The sequence below is a fragment of the Platalea leucorodia genome (assembly GCF_965183815.1).
Source record: "Platalea leucorodia genome assembly, chromosome: 10".
NCBI classification, from domain to species: domain Eukaryota; kingdom Metazoa; phylum Chordata; class Aves; order Pelecaniformes; family Threskiornithidae; genus Platalea; species Platalea leucorodia.
Genome location: NC_138832.1, coordinates 7,952,067 through 7,971,628, shown reverse-complemented (window position 1 = coordinate 7,971,628; position 19,562 = coordinate 7,952,067). Strand labels below are relative to the sequence as shown.

Genomic DNA, 19,562 nt, shown 5'->3' with positions numbered 1-19,562 from the left:
TCCAAAAGCGTAAGGCGCTTGGAGAGAGGGGTTACTTGCGAACAACACAACACCTGGTTCTTGCTGAACTCTTTCATAGGAAAGCATTAGTCCAGCTACTGCATGGCTCAAAATGAAGCCCTGGGCATTCAGTTCCAGAGAAGGCTGCAAGCCAAGAGCTCAAATCTTGCCCATGACACCAAATAAACCCTCTGGGCATCCAGGGCTGGGGTCTGCTGCTCTCCCTATTCCTGATAACCGTTCCAGGCCTTGGGACCTGTCTCCAGGCAAGTGAGGACTTATTTTAGTCATTAAGCTTCACTGTCCTCCTAAATGCTCTGTTCATTTTTTAATCACACAGAAATTTCATATTGCAAATCAATGGCTGTCTTGTCCAGATCCTGAAAATCTTACTCAGATAAATTAATTCTTCCCCTGGCAGGCAGTCAATGAAACTGCTTGCTTGAGGAAGGATTACTTACACGAGAAAGGGTTTGCAATATCAAGCCCATTAAACTCTTAGTTCATCAGGTGAAGGGAACAGATCCGCACCTCATACTGTGTCTATTCCACTTATTAGATTTTCTTTGGCTTTTTGTTCTGTTTCAGATCATTCACTTATTTACTCTGAGCTTATTGTGCCTTCTGTCAGTGTCAATATGGCTCAGCTGGCAGCAGATGCTCCTCTAGATCTGAGCACACTGGTGTGAAATAACGAGAATGGAATGAGAATTGATGTGAACTTTTGCCTAAAACCTGAACTGAAACCTTCATATTTATGAAACTCTGCTTCTAATTTGTGTATCAGCTCCTTGAGATATCCTCATTTTGAAAATACGGCAGGTCTTCCAGTTTAGTTGGAGGCCACAAGTACCGGCAGGGTGAGGAACAGCCCAGTCTTTTCAGTTTGCTAGACGCATTTTGATAAAACATTGGGTTCTGGAATTGTTGTTCAAGGAGACATGCCTTCGCAAGTCCTTTGAGGTTTGCCCATTCCCAGCCAGCTCAAGTGAAGGTCCCACCAACACTCGGGTTCAAGAGGAACACTACTATCTTGTAAGAGGAGTTTTTAACATCTGAAAAAGCTCTGGGGATGAGGATGGAGGGTATAAATTGACTCGCTCATTAATGTGCATTCAATGTCATCAGACGAAGGAAAGGGGAAGACTGCTTTATAAAGCAGACAGCTTCTTGTGCTGTGCTTCTGAAACTAGCTCTCTACGATTTTTAGATACCTCCTGAGGCTTTAAATAAACAGAACTGTACTTCACCAATTATCATGCCTGTTTTGCTTAGCTCCCCAGTGGATTTAATTTTAGAAGAACCATACCGCTCAATATTCAGTGCTGTTTGGGTAAAATTACAAAAATGAAAAACAATGTGATAGCACCTGTAGCATCCACAGAATGTAGAATATGAAAGGTCTTATCTGTTCAATTATTTAAACCATCCAATCTGCTGGTAAAAGCTATTATATTGGCACTCTATCCAAAGAGTCCCTAACCTATTCTAAATTTTGGATTCCTTTGTTAATCCTAGATTGCCTAATGAAAGCAGTTCAGTATGGAAGTGCAAGTTTCTTGATACAATTTCTATTCAACTGACTCGTTGAATAATAAATAAAAATAATAATAAAATAAATAATAATAAATAATAAACCAAAAAAGGTCTTTCCCAGACCCTTTTTAGATTTTCCATCCAGGAATTCAGCAGGCCTACTGCCAAGAATTAGCTTATATATGGAAAAGTTAGTTTCTGAAACCAAGGCTTCAAGGACATAATCTAAACATGACAACTTTCGTGTTTCCTTTTTCCCTGCCTAGCTTCCGTACCACACACCATGTTTATCCTGCTTTCTAGGACTCGTGCAGGTGTCTCTGGTTTCAGCACTGAGAAGTCGTGCCAAGAGGATGGCATTCAGGTTCTTTGCGACTGAAGTAACAGAGTTTCCTTTGGAAACCCCCTTCAGTTGTGCTGCAGTTCCCCAAAGCAACCATAAAACTCAGAACCCTGGGGATAACGACTCCTGTTTCTTGCCCACTGACTCCCCATCAGTTTTGCTTAGTAGATTTTTCAAAAGATGCCTTTTGACTGACAACGCTGCAAATGCAATTTGAACTTTTACAGTCAAGCTGGATTCTCGGTTTTCGCACCTTATCACTTGCAATAAAAGTTCTGCCAGAAAAAGGATGCTTTCCGTGGGTTTGCAAGGATGTAAACGGCCAGAAAGCAGTAAACATTTCTCTTGAGGCTGCCAAGTAGGAACAGAACTGAATTCACGTCCTCTTAGCACTGTCGCAACTGCAGGGCTACGTGAAGATAAAAAGACACAAAAATGTGTTTAATAAAATCACTCTGAATACCCCCACATGACAGATCTGTTAATGATGTCAGCCTGGATTGATGGATAGTCATTTTGGGAAACTGAACTGCCCTTTACTTACTTTTAGCACAGGAGCTGCCAAATTTTGTTTGTCCTAGCACTGCTGCAACAGCCGAAGCTCCGGGTCCTGCACTGCAGCAACAGGCACACACAAGAACAAGCGTAGGAACAGGCATATGCAGGAACAGGCACACTTCCATCTCCTTGTTTCCTGCAGCCCATTCTCACCCCAGTCCCATACTCTCACCACAACCACTTTTTTTCCTGCATATCCTTAACCAGGGTTAACTAACACTTCTGGGTATTTCTCATCAGAGCACCAACAGCCTCCTGAAAACTAACCCATAAAGAAAACATCGATGGGATGCAACAACAGGACTGACCAGTGAGGGCACATCTTTCTCAAGCCATTGGCTTGCTGTTGGCTAACTGCAGATGCCTATCGGAGAGTATAAAAAAAAAAGGGTATTTTATCCCAATTTTATCCCAGCACACTTCCCCAGCATCTCTCTGGTGAGCTATAATTCAGGACATTTCTAAGCAAAACATGACATCATTGTATTTTGCAGCATTTTTCTTTCAAGGATTTGACTAAATGATATTTGAACCCACAAAAATGAGGGCACCCTCAGCATCCCATTGCAATGAGCTCCCCAGCTGAACCATGTGCTGAGTGGAAAACACTTTCTGCGGATTTAATATATGTGTTGAATCCTTGTGTTTCAGTGTCACCTGGGGTTAGTTTCTACTCAAGTTCTGAGTTTGTTTTCCAGTACCAACCAACTCCTGTTGGTTCGGGGAGTCCTTGGAGACTGTCTTTGATTGCTCCAGCATCCTTGTTTAGATGTTCATCTTCACATGGGCATTTACAGCTAGCAGCAGCCTGCGAGTGCCGTCGGGGTGAGCCATCTCCTCGGCAGGTTACGGAGCGAGTGTAACGAGGCAGAAGCGCTGCTGAGTCACTGTGACAAGAGCTGCTCATTAGCTCAACCTGCAGCACGAGAGGGAGGGGAAGCCCTTCGGGGCAGAAGAAGGGAAGGCAGACAGCTTTCTAGAAGGAAAGGCAAGCATCGGAGAGAAGCTGAGGTTTCACAATGGTACTTTCTTTTAATTAAGCCACTTTCTAAAAAACCAGGGTAAGTTTGGAAAGTTATCTTGCTTCTGATCTTGAAGATATTTCATAAGTATCAGGAAAAAAAAGCAATAACTCAAAAATCCACATAAATACTAACATACATATTTTCCCAGCAAACTGCAAAAGAGCCCAGCCCTACAGGGAGCAGGCACATGTATCACCCCACAGGCACCTATGCCACTGGTCACAACATGTAGCACCCACACCAAATTTACAAGAGAAAAGAGGCACATTTCTCATTGGCTCTGCTGAATCATAGCAACGTAATCCGTTGTTTGGCGATCTGAATATACAATCCCAACTGAATACGCCGAGAACCTGGCAATACTCTTATTCTCGCACTTTGCAACTCACGCCGTCTGCTCAAGTCCTTATCTGCTTACAACTCTCGCTTGCCAAACATGCTTTGCAACGTGACGCTGAAGAGTTGTGAGTAGCCTGGAAGTCCTGGAACTCAGTATTCCTTGTTTGCTGGCGCAGGGCCGAAACGCGATGCTGGAAGCAAGCGGTGTGTGATCCAGGTGCCAAACTATCGAACTCGGGTCCAGCTCCAAATTCTGCCAAGGCTTTTTTTGTGTCACTGTGACCCCAGTGAGCAGCGCAATGGACTGAAAAACTGGGTCTTATGAGCTACATTGCCATTTCAGCCACATTTCTGAGCTTGCTGAGTCCCAAACTCTGCTCTGAGCAACAGCTGAAGTCTGAGCTTATAAAGACTTTCTGTCTTTTCACCCAAGGACTTTGGCATTGATTAGCAAATGACTAACAAAGAGAGTGGATGCACTTCTAGTCTTTTTTCTACTTCACATGTCTATTATTTATCTCGTAGGACATTGAAACTGTTCTTGCACGAACAGCAATTTCCCTGCTGATTTTTAACAGCCACTCTGTTAGGAAACCATTGCACAGGCGTCTAACCGCAGGTCTGTCAGGATCTGTGCAGTGCAGTCCCGAAGCATCACTTTCTCATGCTCCGGTTCCTCTTGTGAAGCCTCATCTTAGAAGGTGCTGAGTATCCTCGGCTCCCACCACCTGCAGTGAGGGATGGATGCACAGCGGCACCTCTGTGGATTTCAGATGCCTGGAGGATGACTTGTAGAGAAAAGCAGCATAATAGCTCCAAGACTTCCAGCTTGCTGAGTCTCGTAATAATTCTCCCATGCGAGGGTGATGCCCTCCCTGCTTCTCTGCTGGAGACAGCAGGCAGTCTGTCTCACGAAATCTGGAATCACACTGATCCCAGCAGAGACAAGCACCTGAACGGAACAGCACCCGTCTCTCCACCCCACCACTCAGCAAGAGCACACACCGTTAAGAAAGACCAGCACATATCTCATTAAGGAAGACCTGCTGCAGGAAAACACTCTGCTACCCCAGGGACCCGACCCCCAGGAGCATCCCACATCACAGGGCGGGGCCAGCCAGCCACAGCCAGCTCAGTGACAGGCTGCTGGTCCCTTCAGCAAACGGGAGACAAGTCTGGGAGCAGCAGGTTCTACAGCTACACTACTAGGCACAGTCCTGCTCGCAACTAACCCCAAAAACTCATAGTCAGATTCCCTGGTAATGGGCTGAGCCTGTGAGCACAGCCTAAGCCAGGGAGTGCCCATCCGGGCAGCATCATCAGGAGCCTGTGATGCTGCATGGAGACCCACCAGGCTTCTCCCGTGCCAGGCACCGGCCAGCATCCACCTCTGCACTGCAACCCTGCTGTAAGACTGAACCACAGTACAATTGTTTGCATCTGCTGCGCTTAGCTGCTAATTTAGAGCAGTATCTATGGTTGAAGGTGTCAGAAAACATTTATCAGCTCAGGCTGGTCCTACAATGCCTGGGAACCTCCTTAGAGCATGCTGCTGTCCCAGCGCTGACCCCACACCTCGCCTGCCCCCTCTCCCACCTTCGCTGTGGGGCAGTGGGAGCAGTCGGGCTGTCAGCACGGCGCCAGGTCGCGGGAGGGCCAGAGCAGCCCTCCTTGCTGTGAGGATTTTTCACGTTTATCCAGCATAGAGCAAGGTGTTGCAATGAAAAGAAAAATGTGCTGCAGCTGTATCTAAGACCCTATCACTGAAGAGAACAAACTATATTAAGGTATAGTCTGCACTTGAGCGTTCATGGTAAAAAATGATTTATACCGACATGCAAATTTAACTAGATGAAGCTTTTGATTATTTCCCCTATCTCTTGGTTTGTGCTATTTCCCTGAGGTGGAAAAATGCTCTTTGCCAGTAATTCATTATAAATGCCCCAGCCATTCCCATTAGCTACAGCAGGTCTCCACTGCACTGCTCAGTATTAAAATATGCACAAACTTCTCTCCTTTCCAACTCACCAAAACCAATTTTTGAATCACTCTGAGAATTTAATCACATTTCACTTCTCTTGGCTATAATCAACATGCATGCTTCATACAATATTTACTTTCTGTGCAGGTACCAAACTTATATATGACAATCTATTTTACATAGAGAAGACAATGTTAGCTGAATGCTCTCTTAGGGTAAATTATATATAAAATTCTGCACAGGGTATTAGATCAAAGTGCTCCTTAAACTTGTGCTAACTCTGTACCGAGTGCATCAGACAAGAAATGGCAAAATTAAGCCACGCACAGCAGCTCTATTAAACATATTGGACATCCTGGAATAGCTAACAAAGCAAGCATAAACAACTCTGCCATGTAGCATACTTCCTAATGCCCATTCTACGAAAGGCTGGATGCCCTGGATTTCCAACAGATGAGTTGAAAGGCTGCAGGAGGGAAGGACAGACTGGGCCCTCTCACACATTGTCAGGGCAAAGGACTACCCTTAGACAAGGGCTCTGTCTACCTTCGAGTGAGCAGCCATCTGGCCCAAGAGACCATCCATGGCAGAAATGCACTGGGTGTGCCCCTGAGGGCATCTCTCAGCCCAGGGACAAGCTGGGGAAAGGCTCAGTCCCACTGCTCCTCTCCATGAAGTCCTGCTGGGGAGCTAGGCATTCCTGGCAGCCCTTGCGTGGGGCTGGGAAAGGAAAAGCCAGACTGGGGACTCCCTTGAGCCCATGCTCTCCTCTACACCTGCACACTGGTCAGCCTGCTTGTCCCAGCTGGGAGAAGCTGTAAGCTTACTTGCATATGACACTATTAAATCAAACACTTTGGCATATCACAGGAGCCCAGAACAAGATAAGATGGAAAACAAGTGCTCTTCACAAACCAAGTGGCATAGCTCCTGAGACCAGCCAGAAGGATGCAATGAACAGCACGTATTTAATTTTACTGTTTCTGACAACGCATCCAGGCTAAACAAGCACACAATTATATGGGCTGAAATGTCCTACAGGACAAATATGCATTTCACTGACAATCATTAAATTATTTTTAAAATTCTGACATGATGATCTTAAAGGTCTTTTCCAGCCTAAACAATTCTATGATTCTATGATGGTTCACAGAAAATACACAGCTAGGTATTCTTAGGGCATTTTTTAAAATTTGCTGTATTTTGGGTTATGTTTCAGCCTATGCAGAATTCAAGCAGTACACCCAATTCTCTTCACCTACGTACATGCCTTCCCTTTAATGAACTTCACTCAGCTGCTGCTCTGTATCACCGTGAGCCTCCTCCATCAAATCACAATCACTTTAATGAGAAAGCAATAGCTCTAGGACTACATATCTGACAACCAGATCCTTAAAATATTTTTCACTCTTTTGTCCAAGACAACAAAAGAACACAAGGAATTCATAGGGTATGAAACCTGAAAAACTCAAGCATAGCATATATGGTGGTCATCTGAAAGATGCGGTTGTTCATAGAAAGAAAAATAAAATAAAGTAAAAGCCATCCTAAAATACAAAAGGGCATGATTCATTATGTGGTTACATAAGACGGCAGTGCCATAATGCTGTTTAAGTCATCTACAGTAGCATGACACTGGTGTAAGAAGGGATGAATCAAGCCCTGTGTTTTCATTTTGAAAGGATGCTCAAGCAGCATACAGCACGAAGAGCTACGCTTCAAATAGCTCCTGACAAGGTCCCTCCAAATAAAATCGCAAGGGTGGGTTCAGCTTGGGAGACGCAGTCACACAACTCCCATCAACTTTGGTAGGAAACTGGCTACACAAAAAAAAACCATTTCAAATGTGGTGTGCTTCTATGCTATGAAGATGCATTTTCCAGCCGGTGCGGAGAGGAGGCACGCAGTGCTCAGTGTGTGTCGGGGCGAGCAGCGGCAGCATGGCAGGCTGTGGGGAGCACCAGGGTCGCTTCCCTTCCCAGCCGTCCAGGACTTTTTAATGCACTTCCACAACAAATATAGATAATTATATATTTATTTCAACATAATATCTTTATTTTTGTTTAGCTGAGTTGTTGCCTTGTCCCCGAGGAGCTTTTATGATTACATTAAAGATCTTATTTTTGCTCTAACTGATAGACGCCACAAACTATCTATAACTCTAGCAGCCAACTCCAGATATCTCTTCTCTGCAGATTTATTATATATCACTGATCCCCTCATGGAGCAAATTCACCTCATTCTTGAGTGCAGTCACTGGATCAGAAGCAAACCACACTGCAGACTACCTTTGAGGTCAGATACCTGAATCTCTGTCCTGGCAGACTACTAAGGAGGAAGAGGCAAGGTCAAGGCCAGAGCTCAACAAATTAGCAAACTAGATCCACAGATATTCTCCATCTGCCAACAACTGTAATGGATTGTGGCTAGGACATACTTTCTACATACGCAGGACACTCAGAATCAACTAAGTCAATTCTGTTGCTGCACAGCCCAAACCTAAAAAATATACCATAAGGAACAAAACATAAGAATTCACCACAGTCACTAAAAGGAAAACAAACTGTGATTTAATATCGCAATTTAGTCCAAGATACATGGAAATGGGACACCTGGTGCGTTAGCCCTAATGTCTGTGCTTTCCTGTGCGAGTGCGGCGAAGCACTTAGCTGAGCCTCCATTTATCCTCCCGTAAGCCAGATGTCTTATTTACCTATTTACCAGTGGGGTAATTGCCGTGGACTTAACAGCCTCTTTATCAGGCGCGGTGTTTTAGAAGTGTTTCAGGCTAAAAGGCGCTATCAGGTGCAAGGCACAGACAGTAGCACGCGGTGAGAGACGGGGATGGCACATTAGCAGGGTGTTTTTCAAACCTTTTACCAAATGAATCTATAACCTTCGGCAATGCAATCCAAAGGAAAGGGTTCTGCACAGACACAAGCATGACTGAAACGCTAGAGTCGCAATAAAACCGAAAGCAAGCTATCATGGCATAGACTGCAATATTCTCTCTCCCTATTACATTGCATCATCAATGCTAATTTCGTTTCTCTCTGGAAATGGTACAACTATCTGTTATAGTTATCTACAATTTAAGTACATTTCTATTTTTCCTTATATTCTTGCTTCAGGAATTTGACAGTGTTTTGTGGGGCTTTTGCTCCTGATCAATCCCATGTTGCCATCTGTCTGCTCCTGACAAATCCCATTCAGGAACACATCCCTATAAGGGCTTGGAAACCCTCAGGATGTGTAGACGGATGTCATTTACTTGAGCTGATCTGTTCCCCGGACTCCCTGTTGGCATCCCTTGAACAGGTGAGTGTTCATCTGGTATAAATCAGCTGAGCTCTCTTGGGACTCATTTACATCAACTAAGAATCGAACCCAAAATACAGAACTAATTTCCCATGTTTCAGACTGTCAGTCTGTATCCCTTGCTGAGAGGACCATTATCAGCAAAAGAAATGCTAGAAACACTTAAAAAATGGTGCTGCAAATTTGGCAACCTTTTTGCATAGCAAGTGAAGTAGGGGCAGATGCTCCTCACCAGCCCTTGTCCATTCCCTGGGCACGCCGAGAGAGACATGAGCTAGGTTTTGCCTGACAAGACAGCTTCTTGCAATTACTTTAAAGGACAAAACAACTAAACCAGAAGGCACCAGGTGATAAACCCAAGATTATCGAGAACCTGGGTGGAAACTTTCTTTAGAAAAGTAGATCAATATTAAATGGAGACCCGTCTTTGTGAAGAGTATTTAAAAATATGAATTTGGGACACAACAACATGACAGACAAAAGTCTGTTTAGGGCCTTGCCAAACCCATCAGGTTCAAGAATAAATGAATAAATGTAAAAAAATATAGCTGCCTAATAAAGAAACAAAAATGACGATTGTTACTAAGGGAAAAACAGAAGGATGTCACCAGTTAATTTTGCAATGGCATAAACTATTAAATTCACAGATACTAAAGGATTCAAGGAAAACACTATTCACGGCAACATATAAGACCACATGAAGAACTACACCTAATCAGCACAAATACCAAAAATTACAACCAAAGCGAATCTCTGAGCTCTGCCCAAGATGCTTAGATACCTAGGAAACCAAAAGCTGGACTTAATAAAAATAAGGATTATATTCTGCCACTCCTCCTCACGTCAAGGAATACTAGAAGTGATACTTCATTCTCTCAGTGGTCCCCTTGACTTCAGGGTTATGTCTCACAATGAGAAATTACTGCTCCGTTGTAGGTTAACGGTGGCAGAATCTGTCCCCATCCTATTTTCTGCATCTTTGCAAAAATATATCTGATTCTTCCAGAATGTATGCAACGGAAGAACTGACCTACTCAAACTGAGCACGTTTGCTGTGCACAGTGATGGAATTTGGCTTTATGTACAAACCGCTCTATCCCACCCTGAGACGCGACTCGCGGTAACGCTCCCCGAGGCAGAACTGAGCCCGCAGAAGCCAGCACGGCACAGTGCTCTCTCGGCAAGTGGGCAGCCAGAAAGGAGTGAGGATGCTAATGTAAATGAAAACGCACAGTGCAGTCAAAGGTACGTTTGCAGTACAAATGTAAATAACACTGTGCAGCCACAGGACCGCGACTACAGGGGATTAAGGGGACTTTGCACGATCTGGCTGTGTGGCTCCAGCCCTGCGAACGGATCTGTGGATTAACCGCACTAAGCAAACAGCCAGAGCAAAAGGAAAAGCGGAGTTCGATGCCATTCACTGAAATTTTACTTTGTCCCACAGCATAGCCAGTTCTAATTTGCTTTTGCTCTGGCAGATACAAGAGAAAAAATATGCAAAGCTGTCCCTTGTCCCAGCTGTCAGGATTGCAAAACAAATGAGAGATTTGAGTAAGTTTACTTAATTGTTGTCAGTATTAAAGGCACCTTAAGGGAATCGTTCTTAGAAGAGAATAATTTGTAGCAGATAATAAATTACATTTTCCTCTATTTTCCTCCTTAGGAAAAATCTATTAAGACTTTATAATTAAATCTCCTAAACATAGTTCAACTAAATGTTTTTAATTTAAAAGTTGTCTATTTTTAAAAATGTCCTTTTTTCTTTTTTTCATGAAAACACTGTTTGCTCTCTTGAGAAATGCCACTGAAAATTATTAACTGACATTCTTCTTCAAAACTGCTAAATGAAACATTTCTTTTCTCACTCAGCAACTGAAAGGCATAAGATTTTGGCACCTAATTCCATTTCTATTTGAAAATCCTGGCCAAACAAAAAAATTACTTTCTCAAATCCCTTTTAATAACAGTAATAAGAGATTATATGGGAAGATATAAAACGTGTTCAGGCATGCGTGTGATTCACAAAGTTGTCCCTTTCCCTTGTGCTCCACGCTGATTAGCACAAGCAGTCCGCAGCGACCAAGAGATAGCATCCTTTCTGTTTGGGGCTTTGGTCGTGGGTTTTTTATTTATTTCACACTTTGGGATCAAAGTTTTCATCAAAGGCACTGCAGTTTGATTCTGTACATCCATATATATTCATAATGGAAACAGCAATAAGCTAAAACCAGAATATCACCACTATACTGAACTTGCTGGCAAATCCCACCTCTGTAGGTTATAAGCAGATTCCTTAGAACAGTAAATTATTAATTTACTAAGTTCTTACCATAATTTCAGTGAGAACAAAATTAAAAATGTTTACTTACTGATGTATATAGGTATCCTTCACTGTTCATTGCCAGATATAATTTTGTTTGAACCCCCTGAATCGCCACCACTCGTAAACCCACAGGTATGAGGTTAAACAAAGCTAGGAGAGAAAGGAGATAGAGAGCAAAATTAATCCTTTAGAGTATGCAGCTTAGACAGAGAATTAAGCCATAATTATCAGAACTAAATAAAAAAATGCCCATTCATGCATACATTAATTGCTGCAGGTACTATAGAACAATAGTGCTACTATCGTGGTCTTCTATAGCAATTTCCACTAATAGCTCAGAAATTATCTACAGAGGATATCAATGTATCTCCCCCATTCTGAAGATGAAGAATTGGAGGTACTGAGAGCTAAAATGACTTACCTGCCTCATGAGCAGAATCCAGGGTCTGCTGAGTAGAGTTGAACACACTTTTTTTTTTTTTTTCCCCCTGACAACAAGTGGGGAAAAAAAAAGATAATCCAAAAACAAACAAAAAGTTTTCAAGACGATCAAAACTTTTTTTTTTTTTTTCAAATTCAGATCAAATGCAGTAAATATTTTTTCACCAAAAGGAAGGAGCAAGATGAAATTCAGCAAAGTTAAAAAACTTCATTAACATCTCAAAATGTTTCCACTCAAAACACATTGGGTTTTTTTTTCTCTTTTTGAGAGAAGAATGAGTTTGAAAAAAGAGAGTTAAATAACTTCAAAATGAAATGAAATGACAGCATATTCATTAGATCAAGCCCTAAATCTGTTCTTTCAAAATTGAGCTGCTTCGAATGTTCTGCTTGCGTTTATGCTTCTATACATGCTAATAGTGGCAGTATTTATAAGCAGAGAAACATCTCTTCAAAAAATGAAGATTCCGGTTTGTAAACTAGCAAATAAAATTAAAAAAAAAAGCAAAGCTCTGCCATAGCTTAGATTCATGGACATGTTAAAATTGAACACAAGTAATAATGAGTTGAATACAGTACTTTGTGTTCAATGCATAGGATTAAAAATAATGGGGAGTTAAGAAAATTTTCAAGAACTGTTATCATAACCCAAAGCATCTCCTTCCAGTTTGTTGTATAAATGCAGAGATAGGATGAAGTAATGCCAAACTAGCTCTTATTTCCAATAGTTTATTACTTGGCTGTAAAACTCTGGTCTGCTTCAGGCTGAAGTTTGGTATTTATGGTCACCGTCTGAAGCCAATTAAAAATGGAATTATGAATTTGAAATATTTTTATTATTTTCAAAAGTATAAGCTAAGAATTATGACCCATTATACATTCCTTTTTCAGCCTGACAACCCCCAAATGGTCATATTTAGTTAAAAGAAAATTTGCATCTTGCCAGCGTTTAGTACTGATCCTAAATTCCGGGTGTGGGGTTGTCAAGAGTGTATCAAAAAACGAAAGAGCAAACGTATGCGTGTCCTACTTCGATGAAGGTATAGCCAGAAGTTAACGCTGTGTGTTGGAGATGAAGGACTAAATTCTGGTAAAAACAGACTCTGTTCCAGCAGGCAGCTGGACCTCCAGCTCCGTGTGCTGTCCTGGGTTAACCTCCACATCTCAGCCCCGTGGCTCGGTGAAGAGGGGGTGCAAGAGGCTCTGGGGGGGCCGGCAGCCGAGGGACACGCTCAGGGCTGAGCTGAGCCTGCCCGGCTGTGCTGGCATACTATGAACTATGGGTGCTCTGCTCTGAGGTTGGAGCACCTTTGAGCATTGAATTTCCGACAGCAGACAAATATAGCAGAGCAGGTAAAAATACCCAGAACCCACAGATAAATGTAGGAGACCGTAAAATCATACCTTATGTTTTTCCTTCCCTCTCAAACATGTGAGTATACATGCAGACACAAACACACATACACATGCAGCTCCTCATCATGTTCGCTTGCAAGCACAAAATCAGCAGAAATGGCTTTCTCTTCACTAAAACAAAATCCTCTAGTTCTGTGCAGTTTTTGGCAAATAAAACTTAGATTTTCAGCAAGGGAAATGCTTAGGGAAATAGATATCTCATTTGTGCTATCAAATGCTTGAATTTCTTTGTGGGAGAAAATATCCCCTGCCTGACTCAGTAAATATTCCCTTGGAGAGCCCTCTTTTGCAGTTCAACCCCAAAAAGCAGCATCTGATCTCCATGTAGGCAGGAGAGCACAATTTAAAGCTCAGTATCCAGGCAGAACCTGGAGGTCTCTTTTGAAAGGCACTTTCTTAATGGCATATTTACGAGTAGGGCAAGCATTTAGGTATTTTCAGCACAAGGGTATATGAGTATGGGCTCCATGGTAAATAGTGCTATGAGCCTGTCGGCAGACCAGCTGAGGACAGGCCAAAGCCTGGGACTGTCAAGAAGATACAGCTCACAGCCACGAGCCACGGAGGTGGGTTTTAGTGAGCGATTCCTGGCTGTGCCGTGCTTGGCAAAGTGAGCAGAGATACGAGGCTGAGCGACTTCTGCCAGGGGAGGGCTGGGGCACCCACTGCGATGGGTGCTCAGCTGCTTCCCTCAGCAGCTGAACATGTTTTCCTGCCATAAACGTACATGCTCTATTTTGAGGCAAGACGAGGGCTGGGCGCACTCAGAAGCTGGTTTAGACATGGGTGGGATTAGCAGCTGCTGTGGCACAGACTATCGGAAGCTGCAAAAGGGCTGTGGGGGAGTAATGCTGCCTCTGCTGAAGGGGAGAGGGACAGGCTGTTGGAGGGGTGCACAGTCAGTCTGTCCTACGCCAGCACAGCCAGACACGCAGCCAGGCTGCCCCAGCTGCTGCCTCCAAGGCAAGGGGACGTTGGCACTGCACCAAAAAGGGGACTGTCCCCTTTAGCAGCAGCCGTTGCTCCCACCGTCCTTGCACAGCAGCAAGTCCAAGTCCAGCTTCTGTAACAGTGAGTGGCCTGTCTGCGACCAGCGAAAGCTGATGGGGCCAACAGCGGAGCCACGCAGCCCCCTTCTCGGCAAGCCCCTGATGCCACGGACAACGGGTTTGAGATCCTATCGCATTTCTAGCGGCTGGCCCTCATGTGGGCAGATACTGCAGAAAGGGTGAAAAAAAAAGCTACAGGAAAATAAATTGTTTGCTACTACAATCAGTTTGTGTTAGCATAAGATAATGCAAAGTTATTTGCATCCTAGTCTTTCCCTATTACATTTGCGCTGTGTAAAATAAGGACATAATATCCATGGTAATGAAAAACTTGGCGATGCCTAAGGGAGAAATGATCTTTGCTATGGCCCTTGTGCAATACAAGCTGACAGAGAATTAGAGCTGTAAAATAAGAGGCAACAGGCCACAGCTGGATTTATGAACGTATACATTTCTGTGAGGTCTGTGCCATCCTTGGCTTGGCCACTTGGACCTTCACACGCTTTCTGCAGGACATCGTTTCCTATATTTCCTTATCAGTCCTCAAATCTTTTTGTCTTGCCAAAATTGGGGAATAAATTCTGCCTTGATTTAAAACCTTGCCCTATTTAACACATTTAATGAGGCAAAAATCTGTTTTGCAGCCAGGAAATCCTTTCCATGAGGCACCTTCCTCCAATTACACGGACTCCTGGCTAAAACTGAGGTCTGGTGAGTGCTACGGCTCCTCAAATCTGTGTTTCACCTCCTGCCTAAATGGTGCTCCAAAACCTCACCTTTCTTTTAAACTCCCTGCAATTGTAGATGCAACCTTGTTTTTGTGAAGCCTGCATGCAGCAGTGGGTCTACAGAGCTTGAAATAATTGCTCCCAAGTCAGGAGCCGAAGGGGATCTTCAGGCAAACCTCCCACCCAGCTCTAGGTAGCAAACGATGGAGAAGGTGGACTCCTGGCCCCAGGATGTGGTCAGGAGCACAAAACGGCAGGTGGCTATTGAGGCTACAACCTCTCCCCATCCCTACTATAAAAAGGGAAGAAAAATTCTGAAATTTAAACAAGGCTGGCCAATGCTGTGTCTGGAGACCAGGTGGACTATGGCTATGGTTTGCTCTAAAAAAATGCAGTTTCAGAGTCCCAGCGCTATGCAACCACTTTGCTGGCCACAGCTGCATTTGGGGATGTTCCCCTCGTTGTTAAGGGGAGTTTTTATTATCGTAGTGAATACAAAGCAAATGGTCTCAGAGCCAATGTTCAGTAAGGTGACAAAAGGGAACAGCAATGATATCCCTCAGGGGGTGCAAAGGAGGAAAGAACAGACTGGAGAAGGAGTCCCCCCATATTTGGAGGGGGCTACAAGTCCTGTGGCTTCCCCGCAGTGCATGAATATGGGCTAAATGAGAGATGTCTCTGCAAATATTGGAAGAAAGGATTTTAGAGGGCCTGATCCACTTAACGTTCATGTGAGCAAGGCTTTGGGGGAAGCCTCTTATGTGGGCTGTGATCCACAGCATAAGTCAGTCTGTCTTACTAGCTCCATTAAAAATATTGCAATTAAAATAAATTCAGGACTGCAGGGCATTCAGGTCCATACACTTACCTTACATAAAAGAGGAATATATACAAAAGCATGTGTTTTTTTATAAAATCCTCCTCTGTTCTAAACACTTAGATACTGCAGCCCAGCTGCAACCATTTCTGGGATACTTCCATTATATTTAAGTATTCAGCATTTTAGAAGGCTGGTATCCAGCAACAAGGGGTTTTTATGATTTGAATGGTAATCTGTCAGGTTATGGTAAATTTAAGGACACAGTGAAAACAAAGATATCTTAGAAACAGACACATCTGTATGAATGTCAAAAGCACAGATTCCTGTAAGTTTTACCTTCTTTTGAATCTCAGATTCCCTATTAGAAGAATTGCAAGCAAAGTATTTGAATGAAATGGTCACTTAAAAAAAAGATGGAATTTCAGATATTTGCTCTAGTACATTAAAAGTTTATAATAATATCATGCTTTGATTTGAAAAGTAAGGTTTACCTGTTTCTTCCTCTTTTTTAAAGATAATTAACAGAATTACCTTGAAATCCTGAACGATCCATACTGACTTTTAAAATCATAAATATTAGATCATTCACTTGAAAGAAAAGCAATATTCAAGGTCTATAAGGATCATTCTTAGAGTAGATTTTGTGGCTGCACTGAGGAGAACTCAATAAGATGGTAGCAGCCGCTCAGCATTGCACGGGTCTGGTCTTTGTCCTGCCTTCTCTGCGGATGAGGACGGGACCTGGAGCCAGACCTCAGGTTACCCTACAGATCCTACGCTTGTACTCTGCCCTACGGCCAGCACCTTCAGTGGCTGCAGAAGAGACCTCCTCCAGCAGCCTCACCGGTTCCCTCCTGCCACTCCGAAGTTAATACAGGGGTGCAAAAAGGATTAAAGAGGGTGTGGGAAAAGTGCGGGAGCAACTGATCGGACGAATAAGATAGGATACTTCCTATTGCATCTAGTGCTTACTCTGCCATATTCAAGTGCCCTGTAAAATGAAATTATTTTTCACCTGTAAATACTTTTCATATGAAAAGGATGGCACTTAAATCAGTGCTTTTTAATAATTAAAAAGGAAGGTCTGCCTGTTGATTTTCTGGTTTGTTGTCTAAGTGGCCTGAAATACCTTCTCCAACTCCTTGCTCCTCCTAACTCCTTCTTTCAGAACAGAAACGTAGTTTAAGCTAAACAGTACAACTATGTGAAACGCTTAAATATGTTATTCACACACACCAAATCTATGCTCTAGTCATCTTTTCCCGTTTTCTATAATTCTCAAAGTTGTAAAAAAAAAAAAAAGAAAAACAAAAAACAACCAAACCAAAAGCATCCAAAGCTTTTTCACAAAAAGCTGAGGGAAATCTGGTCGAAGGTATAATTAAGTTTAGAAGGGGTAAAAAATAATAATAATAATAGGGAAATGTGAACTTTAAAACGATGATGAACTCTCATTGTGTGAAATAACTCAGCTCTGTTTGAATGAGCCCCTGTTTAAGAGTAGAGATAGCGTTATTCTATTTCAGGCACTCTGAGTAGGCGAGCAAATTTTCCCTGTAGAAAAAAAAAAAATCTAATAAAATCCAAAGGACAGCAATGAACTTCTCTAGATTACCATGGAGATAACATTTGCTTTGTTTGTCATATGTGTCATCATTACCTCCTCTAGTTCATTATTTCTATAAGTGATTTTTATTTGCATTTCTCTCAGACCCAGTAAGTCCGAAAGACTTCTGCACTGTGAGCAGTGTTAATGCCGCTTCCACTCACTCAGTCATCCCAGGACAACAATTTTGAACGGACCTATATGGGAAGAATGAGACACCACAATTCACAAACACACCATTTATTCTGATGTCACTTACTATAACTACTGTCCTCCTCTTTTGTTCCATCAATTGTTCCATCTGCTTGCAACTGCAAGTGGTATCCTTGCCTGCTGTATAGCTTTGTTACTATACCTTTAAGCTGAGGCTCTGTAAAAAAACAATAGTGAGATTAATGTGGGAAATCCTGATGTGCTGTTCCAAGCGAGCAGGATGCTGAAAACTAATCTCCAGGTTTCTTCTGAAGGCTGAGATATGAAAAAGACCCAAAACAAAAGCAGGGCAACCAGCTTTGCAACACTTTTCATTTAGGTTGAGATCAAATTTATGTCTCTGAAATCAATTAGCAAAATGATTAAATGCCACTTTCAATTGCAAAGTAGGTAGCACAGGAAAATCTGCTTCCAGTGAATACAAATTCCGACAGTGTGCTGCTTGGCCTCAGGAGCTCAGCCCTATCTCATTTAAGATTAGAAATGAGCTGGCAAAGAGCGTATTCCGCATTTTAAAAAGGTGTGAGTTCTTAAATGGAAGGGAAAAAGAGGACTACTATGATAGCACTAATAGGAGCCACAGTGACAGTTGAGAGCCTAAATATGTAGCAGCAAACGTTTAGCACAGGAACTGCTGCAGCTCTAATAAACAAACCCCCATTCCTTGCTGCTCCAAAGAGTACAGAGCATCCGAAGTGATAAGCTACTCAATGAACATATGGAAAATGGAGGGGGGAACCCTGAAATCCAGCAATGTGTGGAACTGTAAAATAAATATTACCATAAGGATTGAGGTAATTACCTCATCAGCTAGAAGAAGAAAGATCAAAACAACGCATAGTTTGGATAGGTTTCTTTTTTTCATAACCATTCTAAGATTCACAGTTAGAAAGCGAGATATCTCATATGGTTTCAGATCATTCTAGACCAAAAAGTAAACAACAACGGGATCTGCTGACAAGACTGTCATTTAAGATATCTAGGTAATGCACCAGGAATAATTGCAAAAAAAGGTCTACTTCTACTGAATCCCAATGACATCTGCATTGTAGCCATTTCACACAATTATGCTTGTCAGGAGGTGATGCATCTCCGCAGCTCGCTCCGCAACAACTTACTTAATTCTGAGATAAACATACTGGGAAGATCTGATGTGTCATTTCCAATAGCCAATGTCTGGATAAGACTCCTTGTGTTTGTAATCAAAGACATTAGGGAGCTCTGCTAGTGTACTTCATTTTAGTAGGAGCTGAAGGCAAAAGCTTACAATAGTTTGCATAAGTATATTACTTCCTATTAGCAACATTTGATAAGGGTACTGAGGGATGCACAATTCTTATCGACCAACTTTTCTGACAAGAAATTAATCCAACCCCCACTTTGGCTTTTTAGCCATAATACATCCCAAAGCTGTTTGCAAATCGTGATCGAGGCACCTCTTCTGTGGCTGCTGAGAAAGGCAGACAGGTTAAGTGGCGAATGGCATCAATGTTTCAGCACAGCAAAGCGATAGCAACATTACCAGAGGGTTTTGCTCCTCCCACATACAAAAAACCCCACTCAGATCAGGGACTGAGTCTTCATGCCTGGTCTTTTGCACCTCTGGCACGGAGAGCATCGCGGCTGCAGGGCAGCTGCATGTGTGAGATTCCTAGAAAGGAACAGGGCACTGAAGCAAAACTCTGGAAGGTGCCAGCGAAAGCAAAAAGCCTCGTCTGCAATCAGCAAATAAAGCACGGCACAGGCATTCTGTGAAGCAGGGAGACAAAACCAGATCTCTAGACCACTAAGTTATTTAACATACAACTGAGGAAGCTTTATGTGTGGGAACTTCCCCTGCAAACATCTCCCCCACAAATAAAT

The 19,562-nt window shown here is 42.8% G+C and overlaps 1 protein-coding gene across 3 annotated transcripts in view; it reads right to left on the bottom strand.

Moving 5' to 3' along the window:
• Nucleotides 1–19,562, bottom strand: part of FGF13 (fibroblast growth factor 13) — a gene marked incomplete at both ends in the record, with an annotated part of 257,161 nt that overhangs the window by 39,950 nt on the left and 197,649 nt on the right. For all 3 annotated transcript variants that reach the window (XM_082323675.1, XM_082323677.1, XM_082323676.1), the window contains 2 exons: nucleotides 11,473–11,576; nucleotides 17,746–17,856. In XM_082323675.1, coding sequence (XP_082179801.1) covers nucleotides 11,473–11,576; nucleotides 17,746–17,856 — 215 coding nt within the window. The remainder of the gene's footprint in view (nucleotides 1–11,472; nucleotides 11,577–17,745; nucleotides 17,857–19,562) is intronic.